A 15,891-nucleotide genomic window follows, 5' to 3' on the forward strand; every position below is an offset into this window, starting at 1 on the left:
CCCGTGCACGACTGTGTGGGGAGGAAAAGCACGGCCCATAGGTCACACGCAAGGCGAAGGAGCGACGCGAAAACCAAAAGAGGACGCATGCGTGACAGTCCGCATTCGCTAGAGCGCGGCGCTGTTTTTACGAGATGGGGGAAGGGAACCTACAGCGGCACACAATTCACATGCGCGACTCAAGGATACGTGCACACAACTCCACACACGACTCGGGCGGCATGCTGCAGTGCAAGTCCATCTCCTCCCAGCAGCTGTTGAAGTAGGCACTAACTGCCGCCTCCTCGAAAGCGCTGGGAATGACTCGCAACAAATCGATCAAATCACGAGTGGGGCACGCCTGTAGCACGACAGAGCTGGCGCCAAGGATCGCTGTGCACTTGAGGGCGTAGATGCGAAGAAGGTAGCACCACTCGGTGAAGACGCGCTGGCGGATCGATGGATCGCTTTGGGCAGTCAAGTAGAGGGTGCGAGCCGCGATCGGGTAACGGGCGGAGCGGAAGATGTCGGTGAAATGGCATTCTTTGTACTCTTTGAGCACGTGCTTCGCGGGTGTCGAAGGGGGGGTGGTGGTGGTGGTGGTGGTGGTGGTGGTGGTTGCTGCGGCCTCCAGTTCAGCGCGCACGCCCGCTTGCACCGCCTGCTGCAGCTCTATACACGCCAACCGACTTCGCTTCAACTCTTCCAAATACTGACCCACGTAGACCCACAAATCACTACGCACCACGTTGCTGTCGGCCTCGCCAAGATCAAAGGCGGCAATGAACTCGATCAACACGCACGCGTACGGAATCAGCAACAGCGTCTCAAGCACAGCGTTTTTGGAGGTTTCGATGAAGGCCGGCGACGCTGCGACAGCGGCTCTGGAGGAGCGCCTGCTCTGCGGAGCGCCGTCGCCCGACGAGGCGTCCGCCCCAGCAGCGGTTGCGGGCGACGCGGGCTCTGTGTGAGACGCGGAGTCGTGCGAGCCCACCATTCCGTGTTCGTGCGATGTACCCATGACCGACTTGAGAAACCGCACCGCGCGGGCATCTCGGGTGACGAGAAAATAGAAGCTCACACCAAGCAACACGTGGCGCATGGCCCCCGACACTTCGAGGCAAACATTCCAGTCCGCCTCGCACGTGCTGAGGAGGCGCTGAAGCTTATCCAGGAGGCCGTGCGTGAGGCACCCGAAGATGGTGGAGCGGATCTGCAGCATCATCGCACTCGCCAACTGCACCGATGTGGCGGACAGTCTGGATAGAGACACTTGTACGGGAGTGTTGCGCGCCGCCGGCGTCTGCTGCAGCTCCACCCAGTCAGCGGTGCGCTTGAAGCGCACCACATCCACGACGCCAACCTGCTGAATCTCATGCACCAGGCCCACCACAAACGGATTGCCGTCCCGGGCCTCCGTCGGGATCCACTGATACAACCTTTCCGCGTAATTCACCGCGTCCATGGAAGACGGCGCGCCGGGGACGCTGGGCAGCCTGTCCAACGCATCCATCGTCGCCAAGGACGCCGCAGCCCAGACAAAGTCGTAGCACACCCGCAGTACCTCATCGACGTAGTCGTTGCGGAGCATGCGCAAGGTGATGTTGGTCGACTCCACAACTTCATTCAGAACTTTGCACGCCAGCTTCAGCAAGTGAGCGTGATCCTTACATGCGAGTAACATGCCCTTGAGCGCTAAGTAGACAAGGAGTCGATAGTCAAAGCGGTCAAACTCGTAGCCCCCAGACATCGGTGGCGACACCAGATCCGCGTCCCCAGGCACGTGCGTCAGCAGTGTCGTCAGCATCGGTCGCACCATGCCACTGAAAAGCGAGCTCCGCACCTCCGCATCGAACAGGCCCGCATACTGCGCAAGCAACGCCCATATTGACGAAAGGGCATGTGCTCGCACCCGCACGGAGCTGTGCACGACGACGATCGGCACCATTCCCTCGAACAGCGACATCCATAGGTGGTACTTCGTCTTGCTGGTAAAGGTCACGGGCTTCTGGAGGAGCGCGTCCAGCGTCAGCGGCTCCGCAGCGAGCGTCACCCGCGACAGCTGCCTGCCCATCATCTGAGACGCTGCCACCTCCTCCTCGACTGTGAGAAAGCGCGTGGCCCATCGCGTGACGGCGTCTGCCGTCCGCACTTCCAGTGGAGGGGCCTCCAGCCCATATTGCAGCCAGTGGCCACACGCGACAAGGTACGAAATGGCGCGCAGCGGCATGCTCTCTTCCACGCCGGAGCAGGCAAATGTCGTTAAGCAGAAGATCAAGTCGCTAAAGCAGTCCTTCACGTAGCTGATATGCCGCAGTATCACACCCTCGCAGATGGACCAGGCGGACGGCGCCACCTCTGGGATGGCCGCGGCGTGGCTGAGGCACGAAAAGACGACGTTCCAGCCACTCGCCAAGTGTTCGGCGCGGAAGTCGATCACCTCGGAGAGAATCATCATCACCTTCTGCCGGCAGGCGACGTTTTGATTTGACATGAGAATCAACTCGAACGGCCTGAGCACCTCTTTCTGGAAAGAATAGTTGAGCAGCTCCTCGCGCATGAGGTAAGTCAGCGCGACGAGCCGCAGACCATCCAAGGTAGACAGGGCAATCTCGCTGCTGCTGCGGCAACCTGCTAGCGTAAACACCTCACTCGCGTGCGCCCACAAGTCGCGCCACTGCAGTCGGCTCAAGAAAGAGGCGCAAATGCTAACAAAGTCGAACAGCTTAGTTAGCGAGAAAGTGCGGGTGTACGTTAGCTCCATCTCGCACACCTTCACCAAGCCGCTCGTCATCTCCAGCTGCACTCGCGGCGGGTACTGCGTGGCGTCGAAGAGGCGGTCAAGCCACAGATCAACGTGACACGTCGGGACAGAGCGAAGCGCCAAAAGTATAGCTTTGCGGTTGTCGCGAGAGGCGCGGTCGACGACGCTGGCAGGTACATCGTTGAGAGCGCCGAACCAGAGATCCGCGCGCTGCTGCTGCTCCGGTGCGGTCGTTGCGGCGGAGATGCCTCTCGTGTTATCGCTGCTCGCATCCGGGCCAGCGGAAGCCGAAGAAGCGGCCGGCTTTGTCGCGGAATCCGGTGGCTTTGGAAGCACCCAACTAGTTTCTTTTGCCGGCGGTGTCGTGTACAGCAGACGGCGCGCCTGGCGCTGCCATATACCCTCGATACCGTTCGCCAAGGCATCTACGAGCGACATCGCCTTGTACGCCGCCTGCCACCCACGCGCGTTGAAGGAAGAGCCGCATTGCATGAACAGGTTGAAAAACGTCGAGAGCACCTGCAAGCGCGTGAAGGGAATCGTCGACTTTATCGTCACGCGCGAGCTTGGCACCGCCTTCACGACGACGACGGAGGTCAGACGAGTCATCTCGAACATGTGCTCCAGTAGCTTCTCCGTGTGGGAAACGTTGCCGAACGCGCAGCAGACGCGCACGGTGTTCTGCAAGCCGAGGAGGATGGTGCTGAAATAGCCAGCGCTTTGCGTGTCCTCCAAGTAGGCGGTCACCGCCTCGTACTCCGCCCCCGCCTCCCGCTCGTTCCCGGACAGTGACGGCGACGAGAAAGACTGCGGTCGCAGATATTTCTCCGAATCCTCAAGCAGCTGCTGCAGAGCCAGCACGACAATATGACACACCACATCTACCGACACCTCCCACATGGGAAGGGCGTTCTCGATGCTCGTCGCCGTTACGAACATGGCGTGATGCGCTGCGTCGTTGGTGGAAGCCTCTTGTAGCGCGTTCATCACCTCCTTCAACGTCGCACGCAACTCCTGCTGGTACATCTCCTCTCGCTTGCGCCGGGCTGAGTTGAACAGCGCGTTGCCGGCGGCATCCATTGGTAGCAAGACTTTGTCCGTGATGGCAGCCGCGATTGGAGAGAGGTGGCGCAGCAAGGGAATGGAGTCCAACAGGTTCGTCGTCAACTTACTGCTGCGTCTGAGTCCGGCAGATCTGTCCGCCGCAGCCGCGGCTGGCGCGTGCACCGACGGCTGCGTCACACACTTCGGCGACGGCCGCAGCACGATCTCCTCTCCGCTGATGCGGTCGTAGATGCCACCGAGAATGGACGGATCGATGTCGTTGCCCTCGTCGATGCCTCGGCTATTCTGCAGAAAGCCCTCCTTCGTCATCTTGTTTTTGACGTGCCTACTATGGGCGTCGGTGTTGAGCATGCAGATGGAGAAAGATAGAATGAAGGCGGTGTCTGCCGAACTGAAGATGCCGGGGTTTTGACGGCAGTACTGCGCCGCGAACAGTTCCATTGTTTTGTCCACGACCTGCGCCTCGCCCAAGAGCTTGAAGCCGCCAAGGAAGAGACGCAGTGCCTCGTCCAGCGTCTTGCCGGTGAAGTCGTGCAGTCCAATCCACTCCTCGAACACAACACGCGACGACGGTCGTCGAAAGCACTTGGCAAAGTAGTCGCCAAGCACCATCTTGTCAAGGTAGTCCTCCTTGACACGCAGAAACGTTGCCACCTTCCTAGCCGAGAGGAGCATGGCGTCATCCACGTCACTCGTGATGGCTGCAGTAGACGTCGCTGGCGCTTCCACAGGGGCGGGGGACGCGGCAGCAGCATCAACACCGCCGGCCGGCACCTGCTCCGTCCTTCTTGACACCTCATTAGAGCCCGATGGCTCTTCTGCATCGTCATTGCGAAGCCCATCTGAGGTGCTTGCGTTGGTGGTGTCCGTGGCTGTGGTGGGGATAGCGGCAACCCCCGCTCTGTCGTTCAATGGAAATCGCGCCCCGACAGCCGCCGCCGGCTCCAGTGTTGCACTGACCGTCTTATCGGCGTCCTCGAGGGTCAGCAATGAGTTTTCCAAGTATTCGATGGCCGCATCTGGGGTTGCCTTCAGATTGAACAAATCGAGGAATTTCTTGAACGCATCCTTGTACCGTCGCGCCTGCAGGAAGGTGTCGACGTTCGCGGTCGCGTTGAGGCCACCATTAGTGCCGCCGCCACTCATCGATGAACCCATCACCTCGACACCACGCAGCTGTGCGTGGGTCCTACCGTGCCGCAGTCCGTCCTCACTCAGGTGGTGCACGAGCGGCGAACAGGTGACAAGCTCGTGAGGTGCCGTATCTGTCGTCGCGCCGTCTCGACACCCAGTCCCATTTTTGGGTGTACCGGTGTGAGTGTCCTCCTCCTGATCGCATTCAAAGCGCTCGATCCACTGAATATTCGAGTCGGCAACCTGCAACAGGCTTACAAGTGCCTTGCGGCGAAGTGGTTCTGGCACGTCGTACTCCAGCCGCACGGTCAGAACCCTCTTCAGCTCAGCGAAGAGCTTGCTGTTGCACACCTGCTGCGCCGGAGGCATGGCAAGCGCGCCGAGGTAGTGGATCATCATCTCGAAGAAACTCTGCGAGTGCGTGTTGCAGTCGTAGTTCAGGAAGAGCCCAAGCAGGAGCTGCGGCTCCTCAATGTACGAGCCAAAAGCCTCAAGCACGAGTAGCTTGTGCTCCAAGGAGGTGAAGGAGGAGTCTAGCACACGGAAGTAAACGTGACGGAAGACCGTGCTCGTCTCACTTACCATTTGCGGACCAAAGCGCAGGCAGCAGCTTAACAGCACGTTGATGGAAAGTCGAAAGATGTCCAGGTCCGTCGAGATCGACGTGCGAATCGCAGCAGGCACGACGACCTGACGCAGCAGCTGAACGATATCTGGGCACTTGCGGAACTGCGGGCCGCCGTTCACGATACTGTACAAGAGAAAACTCAGAGCCGTCACCAGCATGTGCTCATTCAGCGATGCAGCAGAAAAGCTCGTCGTGGAGGCACCCTCTTCTGTGGCGTTGCCGGAGGTTCTGCGAGGAGCCGCCGGCGTCGCACCGTCACCGCCACCGACGGCGTCGTTCGCCGGAGCGTCGCGATGATACTCGCTCGTTGACGCCGCCACGACGCCCCCCTCGAGTCCGCCGCCACTCCCTGACAAGATAGACGAAATGCCGGAAAGCGGCGTCAGGCGAGCGATGTGGCCGCACAACTCCAGCAGCAGAAGCATGTCTGTCACCCCACGGAACCGTCGAGGCGGCGGCGACGCCGCCGTCAGCGCGGCAGCGGTCGACGTTTCCGCTCCGTCACACACAGGCGGAACCACAAGTGAGGTCGCAGCAGGAGCGATAGTGGAGGATGTGGTCGAAGGCGGTTTTTCCGTCGTCGGTCCACATGTTTTCTGTGGTGTTTCCCCGTCATCTGCCTCTGTGCACTCTAGAGGCGGGTCGACGAAGGATTCGCTCGCTGACTTGCCTGCCGAGATCGAGGTCACTGCAGTTGGCAAAGGCATGAGCGGCGTGCCGGCTGACGAGCTCGACGCAGAGTGCGAGGCGGTGGTTTGTTCCTTCGAACAGCCGCCCGCAGCGCTCCTATCATCGCTGTCAGAGATTCCCTGCTCGACATACTTGGACAAGGCGCGCGCTATCGCATGCAGCGCCTTCTGCGCCTCATCTATTAGGATGGGCAACACCCCCGCTGATCGGGCGCAGAGCTCAAGCAGGGCGCGGAACACGCTTACTAAGCGGCCGTCGTGCACGGACAGTTGCAGTGGCTGCAACGCAGAGGGTTGAATGTTGGTGCTTGCCTTTCGACTGAGCCGGGGTGCAGCAGCAGCCTTGAGCGCGACAATCATCACAAAGTACAGCCGGTCGCTCGACTCCTTCGACTGCACTGTATCCACCGCCGCCAAGACGGCGTCTACGAGACATTCACGCACGTTTTCGCTCGGCCCCACAATGTCTGCAGGCACGGATGTGACTTCGCTAGATCCCACATCCAGGGCGCCAGCGCGGCATGGCGACGAGGCACGCTTTTTTCCACCCAGCAGCTTTGAAAAAAACACCTTTGCGCCTCTTGCAGTCGACTCGGGTACAGCGAACGTGGGGACCGGTGCCACCAACTCCAATGGCAGAACTCCACTGGTCAAAACGACGGCAGCCAACTCAAGCGCTGCTGTCAGAATGCGCACCGAGTTGCGAGCAATGCCTCCATTTTCGCCCATTATCGCCATACGGCAGGCGTACGCCAGTTTGCTGAGCTCCTCGTCATTACACAAGAACTGCTGGAGCGGACTGCAGGCGGTGGTGGTCGCAGGTACAGAAGTCGAGGGACTGGAAAGGCCAGACAGCAACGCTGCAACGGACTGTGTTGCCTCTGCGGTCTCCACGCTTGTTTTACTGACCACCTCGGCCGCCTCCGTCCGCTCGCCACCTGTGGGAGACGACTTTGCATCGGACGACTGCGGTGCCAACGCGCTACAGGACGGGGTGACAGCGGAAGGCACTGGCAGGGACGCGTCTATCCGCTGGGACGGTGTCGACTGCGCCGAGAGCTGGTCCTGGTGCTGACGAGACTCCTCTGCGAGGCGCTTCAGCGTCTTGCTCACAGCAGACAGTATTGTTCGTTCCCTCGTGTCACTCTTCATCTCCGCCAGAAGATGCGCACACGCATCCAGTATCTCTTCAATGCCCTTCTCCATGTCTGCCAGGGGCAAAGCAGTGAAAGGATAGGCCGACTGAATCCCAGACGCAGTGAAAGAATTCGAAAAAAAGAAGACCAGAGGGGAACGTAAACGCACTTGTCGCCACAAGATGAGAGAGATACAAAAAAAAAATTGAGTCAAGAGAGACGCGCGCGTTTGACACGCGGAATGACTGCTGTTGCGGTAAGTGAAAGAACGGCGGAGAGTGTTGTGCGAGGGATGGAGAGGGTGCAAGCACTACTCTCACAGAAAGGCAAAACGAAAAAACAAGGGCGAACACCTCCACACGCACAGGTGCTGGAGAGGGGGTGGGGAAGGGGGTCACACCTGGCCGTTTCCCCGGAGACGGCAGAGCAGGAAGAATAGAGAGTGATTGAGTGAGTCAGGCGGCGAGGAAAAAAGGCGTCCAAGGCACAGAAGGCACCGAGAGAGGAGTAGCAGTGCGCAGCTACGGGCGAGAGGGTCTTCATGCGAAGACGGCAACGGGGCAAGACAAAGAGATACATATGAAGGTTGGAGAGAGTGTGGCGAGCAGCGACCACCACACAACTGCTGCGCAAAATGACAAGTTCGGCAGCTGCAAGGGTGGGGGACGTAAAATTGTTGTTTTTGTTCAAAAACAAAACATGTACCGTGGCAGTGTATGTGCGTGTATGTATGTATATATGTGTGTGTGCGCATATATATATATATATGTGTGTGTATGTGTGTGTGCGCGTGTGTTAATGCGATTGCCAAAGAAAGTGTCGGAGAGAGGGCGAAAGCAACAGTTGGCGGGCGAGTGCCAGTTGAAGAAGTGGTGCATATCTATATCTAGATATATAGATAGATAAGCATACACATACATCCATAAACAGGCTTAGAGGCATTCCCATGTGCTCCTTATGACACAAGGCGACAAGGGAGGACAGCAAGAGGAAGAAAGTGGTTACGAACGAAGCTCTGCGTCGCCGAATGCCCTGAGAGCCAAATATTAGACACAGGCGCCCTTCGTTGGTCCAGTGAAGACTCCCTCACGTTTCCTCGTCACCGTTACCGCACTCCTCCCTCCCCCTTCACTGGCACCCTTCTCGTCAGCTTACAACACGGCAATTCATGTTTCTCCTGTGTGCTCTATGCTGATGCCGGAGTGCCACTAGTGAATGTGAGGGACACGGAGAGACGGCACACCCATCTGTAGCCTCTTACGTCAGGTTCCACCTACAACGTCCGCTTCAACGTTGCGCCTTTGGGACTTTGATCTGGTCGATCCTGCGAGGACGAAAGCGAGGAGTGGCAGACTCGCGAAACAAGATTCACGACAAGGCAAAAAGAACTCCCATTCGTCCTCCGTAAAGGGTGCAGCCCTCAACCTTTTCGGAGCCTCAGGGCTTTCGCCGTGATTGCTCATCGTTTTTGTTGCTTTGCGACTGCTTGATTGGGGAATCTTTCGACATGAGTTCTCGTGCTGCTCTCCCCCGTGATTTCGCCTATCCAGAAAAAAAAATCAGAAGAAAGACCAGCAGTGCTTCTCCTCCCTTCGGTCGACTAGCGCCGCCCATGCTGCGCAGCCTCGTCGCACACGCACAGAGACCTGCTCGAAGCTCGTACACGACGGGCGAGATGCTCGAACACTATTGCATCATGGGCTTCAGCTCATCACGAAAGGCATCCAACGCACCGGCTGAGTTACCCATGGTATCCTTGGACTTGGAAAGCGCGGCCATGGCCCGTTTCAGCAGCCGCCTAAGGTCATGGTTGAGATCCTCGGACTTGTTCAGTTTTTCTTGCCACTCCTTCTCCACCTCGTCCAGCTCAGCATCCTTCTTTAGGATGGTGGCCAGTGCGTCGCGCAGCTGACCCTCCGTATCTATGATTTGAGCAAAGAGGTTGCTCTTGTCATCAACGGACTCCGCCATGGCACTTTGCAGCCGCTTGATCCTGTCGAGCTCCTTTTGCAGCCGGAACACCTCCGCGTCAGAGTCGGCGCGCAGTCTCAACGCACTCTCCTCGCCCTCACGAGCCTCTTGAACCATGGCTGACATTTCCTCCAGACGTTCCAATGCGTCGGAAACCTCTTTGCCCTTGCCCTCCAGCTCCTGCTCCATCTCGCGCATCTGCGCCTCGTGCTCGTCAATCATGCCCTCCATATCGTCTTTGAGAGCCTCGTTTTCAGCAGTCTTGTCCCGCAGTGCAGCTTCCGCGTCCAGGAACAACTTGCGCAGACGAGCCAGCTCTGCCTGGAGTCCATCATAAAGCGTGTTGTCCTGATCCGTCTGATCTCGTAGACGATTAATCTGGTCTTGTAGCACACCCACCTGCTTCTCGTGCTCGTCGTTCTCCCCGCGGCGTGCCTCCTGCAGCTCGAACAGCTCCTGCTCACGCGCCGCAAGACGCTGAAGCAGTTCCTTTTCATTCTCATGGCTCTGATTATTGGCGAAGTCGTCCAGATCCTTGATAACTTGATTGTACTGATCTGTCTTTTCCTCCAACTCCTCGAGCAGGTCCTGAATACGATTGTTCAGGGCGTCGAGGTCCAACGTCATTCGTTCGACCTCCCTCGCCTTTTCGGCGGCCCTGTCCTCAGCGGCCCGTAGATCACGTTGCAGGTCGTTCATTTCCTTCTGTACCGTATCAAGCTCCGTCTCGGTGATCTCCTTCTCCTTTTGCAGCTGCATCAGTTCATACTCGAGGTTTTCCCGCATCTTCTCACAAACCTTCGTGTCCTTCAGCGCACTGCGAAGCTCCTCGAGCTCGCTCTCCTTGGCTTCCAGCTGCTCCATAGCAGCCTTCTCTGTGTCGCGCGCCGCCGCCAAAACTTCGGCAAAAGCCTCTAGCTTCGCTACGCCTTCGGCGCTCACAGCATCAGCGTCGCCAAAAAGCCTGCATGCTTCGTCCAACTTGTCCGTGAGCAAATCCAGTTCACCCTGGAGCCGCTCCACTTCCTCCCGAGCCTCCTCAAGGTCGTTCTTCAAGCGCTCCTCCTCATTCTTGGACATTTTCCGCAGCTGCTCCAGTTCACGCTCCCTCTCCTCTGCGAGCTCACGCCACGCCTGCTCGGCGTCACGTGACTCCTCTAGAGCCTTCAAAAGTGCCTCAAGATGAGAGAGCACAGCTTCGCTGGATGAGTCTGTGACTGCATCGGGACCCATCGCATCCCGAATGCGTTCCCCCAACACACTCAGCTCCAGCACCATTTGAGCATTCAAGTCCTGTTGTTCCTTAAGCTCCTCCAGCTTCACACAGAACAACGGCTCTCGTTCGATGGTAAAAGATGACACCGGCTCATCTACACCGACGCCCTCAACCTTTCCCGTCACTGCCTCACATGAAAGACCATCTTCAGCTTCACGGCAGGCGATAGCATCGAGGCGTCTCCTTCGGAATGCCCGAACTTCAGCACCAAGCTCTTCGTTCATCTGCCTCAAAGCCGACAACTCAGTCGCCATTATCGCTCGATCCGCATCCCATTTCCTAAGAGACGCCTCCGAGGTTCGCTCACCCTCCGACAATTGACTGCGCACATCTTCAACCTCATTTCGGGCTTCCCCTAGCAAAGACACCGCATCCTCGAGCTTATCCAGAAGATCTCCGCACTCCTCCCGCTTCTCACTAAGCTGCCATCCAAGCTCTTCCACTTCCACAGTCCTCATCTCAAGCTCAGCCCTAACAACACAAAGCTCCTCCAGCGTCACGGCGTACAGCGGCTCGTCGGCGATCTGCTGCGGCTCCAGCGCGCACTCCGCCGCCTCCTCCGCGGACACAGGCCTCGCCGGCACAGGCAGCGTGCCGTCCGCATCGCGGGCCTCCAGCGCGGCGTGGCGCTTCGCACGGAAGGCGGCCACCTCCAAAGCAAGCCGCTCCGCCTCCGCCTTCTGCGCCTCCAGCTCCGCCGCCAGCTGCTCCACGGCGGCGTCCTTGTCCAGGTACTCCTCCAGCGTCACGGCGTACAGCGGCTCGTCGGCGATCTGCTGCGGCTCCAGCGCGCACTCCGCCGCCTCCTCCGCGGACACAGGCCTCGCCGGCACAGGCAGCGTGCCGTCCGCATCGCGGGCCTCCAGCGCGGCGTGGCGCTTCGCACGGAAGGCGGCCACCTCCAAAGCAAGCCGCTCCGCCTCCGCCTTCTGCGCCTCCAGCTCCGCCGCCAGCTGCTCCACGGCGGCGTCCTTGTCCAGGTACTCCTCCAGCGTCACGGCGTACAGCGGCTCGTCGGCGATCTGCTGCGGCTCCAGCGCGCACTCCGCCGCCTCCTCCGCGGACACAGGCCTCGCCGGCACAGGCAGCGTGCCGTCCGCATCGCGGGCCTCCAGCGCGGCGTGGCGCTTCGCACGGAAGGCGGCCACCTCCAAAGCAAGCCGCTCCGCCTCCGCCTTCTGCGCCTCCAGCTCCGCCGCCAGCTGCTCCACGGCGGCGTCCTTGTCCAGGTACTCCTCCAGCGTCACGGCGTACAGCGGCTCGTCGGCGATCTGCTGCGGCTCCAGCGCGCACTCCGCCGCCTCCTCCGCGGACACAGGCCTCCCCGGCACAGGCAGCGTGCCGTCCGCATCGCGGGCCTCCAGCGCGGCGTGGCGCTTCGCACGGAAGGCGGCCACCTCCAAAGCAAGCCGCTCCGCCTCCGCCTTCTGCGCCTCCAGCTCCGCCGCCAGCTGCTCCACGGCGGCGTCCTTGTCCAGGTACTCCTCCAGCGTCACGGCGTACAGCGGCTCGTCGGCGATCTGCTGCGGCTCCAGCGCGCACTCCGCCGCCTCCTCCGCGGACACAGGCCTCCCCGGCACAGGCAGCGTGCCGTCCGCATCGCGGGCCTCCAGCGCGGCGTGGCGCTTCGCACGGAAGGCGGCCACCTCCAAAGCAAGCCGCTCCGCCTCCGCCTTCTGCGCCTCCAGCTCCGCCGCCAGCTGCTCCACGGCGGCGTCCTTGTCCAGGTACTCCTCCAGCGTCACGGCGTACAGCGGCTCGTCGGCGATCTGCTGCGGCTCCAGCGCGCACTCCGCCGCCTCCTCCGCGGACACAGGCCTCGCCGGCACAGGCAGCGTGCCGTCCGCATCGCGGGCCTCCAGCGCGGCGTGGCGCTTCGCACGGAAGGCGGCCACCTCCAAAGCAAGCCGCTCCGCCTCCGCCTTCTGCGCCTCCAGCTCCTCGGCAACCCTGGCAGCCGTCTTCTCTTTCGCGGTGAGCGCTCCCTGTAGCTTGCTGATCGTGTCCCTGGCCTCATCAAGCCCATCCTTTGGCGCAAACCGCTGCGCATACAGAGCCCACACGTTTGGATAGTGGTATTCCTCCACAAGCTTCGCAATGTCGTCGGGGCTCATGTCACTGTCGTGCGTCACACTCACGCTCGCCTGCAGACTCCCCAGCGCAAACGCAATCTGGGAGAGGTCATCGCGACCGACGCGGCATGCAGCGCACACATCCGTTACAAATGCGTCGTGAAGCGCGTGCGGCTTGGTCTCCACAACAGTGCTCCATTCGTCGCCATCAAACACCTTCATGTGACGCGAAGTAGTCTGCGGCTTCGCCTTATCGCTGTTGTTAGCGCGCACGTCGTGCATCTCCAGGTCAGCAAGCGCGGCGTCCTTCGCCTCACAAAGTCTCACCAGAGCCGCGTTCTCACCTTTCAGGGTTTTCAGGTCCACCAACACATCCAGAAGCTCCGATTCCAAAGCAGCAACATTATCCTCAATGGCCGCTACACCGCGCGCGGCATCCTCGCGAGCCTGCTCCAGCTCCTCCAGCGTCACGGCGTACAGCGGCTCGTCGGCGATCTGCTGCGGCTCCAGCGCGCACTCCGCCGCCTCCTCCGCGGACACAGGCCTCCCCGGCACAGGCAGCGTGCCGTCCGCATCGCGGGCCTCCAGCGCGGCGTGGCGCTTCGCACGGAAGGCGGCCACCTCCAAAGCAAGCCGCTCCGCCTCCGCCTTCTGCGCCTCCAGCTCCGCCGCCAGCTGCTCCACGGCGGCGTCCTTGTCCAGGTACTCCTCCAGCGTCACGGCGTACAGCGGCTCGTCGGCGATCTGCTGCGGCTCCAGCGCGCACTCCGCCGCCTCCTCCGCGGACACAGGCCTCCCCGGCACAGGCAGCGTGCCGTCCGCATCGCGGGCCTCCAGCGCGGCGTGGCGCTTCGCACGGAAGGCGGCCACCTCCAAAGCAAGCCGCTCCGCCTCCGCCTTCTGCGCCTCCAGCTCCGCCGCCAGCTGCTCCACGGCGGCGTCCTTGTCCAGGTACTCCTCCAGCGTCACGGCGTACAGCGGCTCGTCGGCGATCTGCTGCGGCTCCAGCGCGCACTCCGCCGCCTCCTCCGCGGACACAGGCCTCGCCGGCACAGGCAGCGTGCCGTCCGCATCGCGGGCCTCCAGCGCGGCGTGGCGCTTCGCACGGAAGGCGGCCACCTCCAAAGCAAGCCGCTCCGCCTCCGCCTTCTGCGCCTCCAGCTCCGCCGCCAGCTGCTCCACGGCGGCGTCCTTGTCCAGGTACTCCTCCAGCGTCACGGCGTACAGCGGCTCGTCGGCGATCTGCTGCGGCTCCAGCGCGCACTCCGCCGCCTCCTCCGCGGACACAGGCCTCGCCGGCACAGGCAGCGTGCCGTCCGCATCGCGGGCCTCCAGCGCGGCGTGGCGCTTCGCACGGAAGGCGGCAAGCTCTGCGTGCTGTTGGGTGTTTATTTGATTTAGAGCTTCTGAGAACGCCTCGGATGCTTTGAGCTGAAGTAGGACGTCAATGAGTTCGTATTCGAGTGCAGAAATGGTCTCAGCGGTTTGTCGGCTCTCAGCAGCAAATGCGTCTTCTAGAGAGCTTAACCGCTTCGCAGTCTGTGCACACTGCTTCTCATACGCTTTCAAGATGTGATGCATCTGTTCCGCCCTGCCTTTCTCTTCCACGAGTGCTGCTTGAGCTTCATCGGTCGCCTCTTTTTGACGCTTGAACTCTTCCATTGTAATGGCGTACTCTGCGTCTTGTGCGTCGTGGTCTGGTGAAGCAAGGTTGTAGTGGAAGCGAGCTTGTTCAACCCGTTGCTTCTGCACGCGGTTACTCTCGAGTTCTTTCTCCTGCTTTTCTGCAAGATCCTTAAGCTTTGATACGATGCTTCGTAACCGAGCGACCTCGGTATTCAGTGTATCGTGATCTTTCTGAGCCTCTGCCACCTGCCTCTTCAACTCGGCAGCAGATTTGTCTAGAGTGTACTGTAGCGAGCGATTCTCGTTATTGAGTTTGTCGAGAAGCATGAGCAAGTCGCCAATTTCACTCTCGTATGCATCTTTGTCGTTGCTGAAAGTGGTGTCCGGCATGTTCTCCATGAATTCGTCGAAGTACAGGCCTTCATGCTTACCTTCTGGAATCCCGAGTGCGTGCTCAAGGCCTTCGATAGCCCTGTCGAGGCCAGTTTTCACACCCAGAGGCTCCTCATGCAGGAGGTGCATGGATGGAAAAGCGTAGCTTGCGAGCCTCTGATCAATTTCCTTCGTTGTCACGGTTTCCGGGTGACTGACAGAGAATTCAGCAGAAAGGTGCTTTCCATGTGCTGCCATTTTCGGATTCGTCACGCACTGAATCGGCACACAACATGCGAAGGCGGCCTCCGCGGCAAAGACGGATTTCGTTTCCTCTGGTTTGTGATGCAACAGGGTATCCCCATCATCCCAAGAAAATGTGATAGTGTGCTCGGTCATTACCAACGCTGTGCTGCTGTCCCATGTACCCCGCAAGCTCAAATGGGCGTGCTCTTTCATTTTTTCAGGGAAGGTGGATCCGCTCTCTCCACCGTCAGGAATTCGTACAAGTTCGGATGCATTCTTCACGCATCTCAGCTGCTCCTCGAGGCCGCGAATCTGATCGCGTAACTCATCGCTTTCTATTTCCGCCGCCTCAACGGTGGCGCGCAGTTTATGAAGCTCACCGTTGAGCTGACTGTGGCTATACGTCACCGCCTTCTCAATAGAATCTACTTCCTCTGAAGAAAGCAAGACAGACGGACTTGTCGCCTGCGAGATGAGTCGCAGAATAGAACTGCGGAGGACTGCTATGGAAGAAGACGCGGGGGTAAACTCTTGGCATTTCACTTGCACCGTCGAAGACCCTTTTATCGTCTCCAGATCAGCCAAAAACGAGCGAGAGCGATTTCGATGCTTGCCAATTAAGACAAGACACTCTGACAACTCCTCTGATGTTCGCTCTTTCTCCTCCTTTGAAGTTCCACAGCTCTGTGACTCAATACGCTCTCGAATGGCAAGGAGACGCTCTTGGTGGATCTTTGCCTCAGCCTTCGAAGAAGCGGCTTCACTCTCTAGCTTCGCAGTCATTGTTTCATCCACTGGTGCTCCCACCCACTGGCTGATTACGCACACACGGTCATCAGCGTGAGTAACAGTCCCAACACCCCATAGCCACTTCTTTTTAGCGTCCAGAAACTCATAAGCGACAACAGACCCCTCCAGAGGTAAATGGGTCAT

At 59.8% G+C, this 15,891-nt stretch overlaps 2 protein-coding genes across 2 annotated transcripts; both read right to left on the reverse strand.

Annotated features, from left to right (window-relative positions):
* Window positions 1–166: 166 nt before the first annotated feature.
* LMXM_33_2520 (conserved hypothetical protein) lies at window positions 167–7,465 on the reverse strand (the record flags this gene model as incomplete). Its single annotated transcript, XM_003878761.1, has 1 exon — window positions 167–7,465. The coding sequence occupies one exon, from the start codon at window positions 7,463–7,465 to the stop codon at window positions 167–169; it is 7,299 nt and encodes a 2,432-aa protein (XP_003878810.1).
* A 1,616-nt stretch (window positions 7,466–9,081) lies between these two features.
* On the reverse strand, window positions 9,082–15,891 carry LMXM_33_2530 (hypothetical protein, unknown function; the record flags this gene model as incomplete). The annotated part of the gene is made up of 1 exon (XM_003878762.1): window positions 9,082–15,891. The coding sequence occupies one exon, from the start codon at window positions 15,889–15,891 to the stop codon at window positions 9,082–9,084; it is 6,810 nt and encodes a 2,269-aa protein (XP_003878811.1).

Source organism: Leishmania mexicana, chromosome 33 (assembly GCF_000234665.1).
Source record: "Leishmania mexicana MHOM/GT/2001/U1103 complete genome, chromosome 33".
Taxonomy (NCBI): domain Eukaryota; phylum Euglenozoa; class Kinetoplastea; order Trypanosomatida; family Trypanosomatidae; genus Leishmania; species Leishmania mexicana.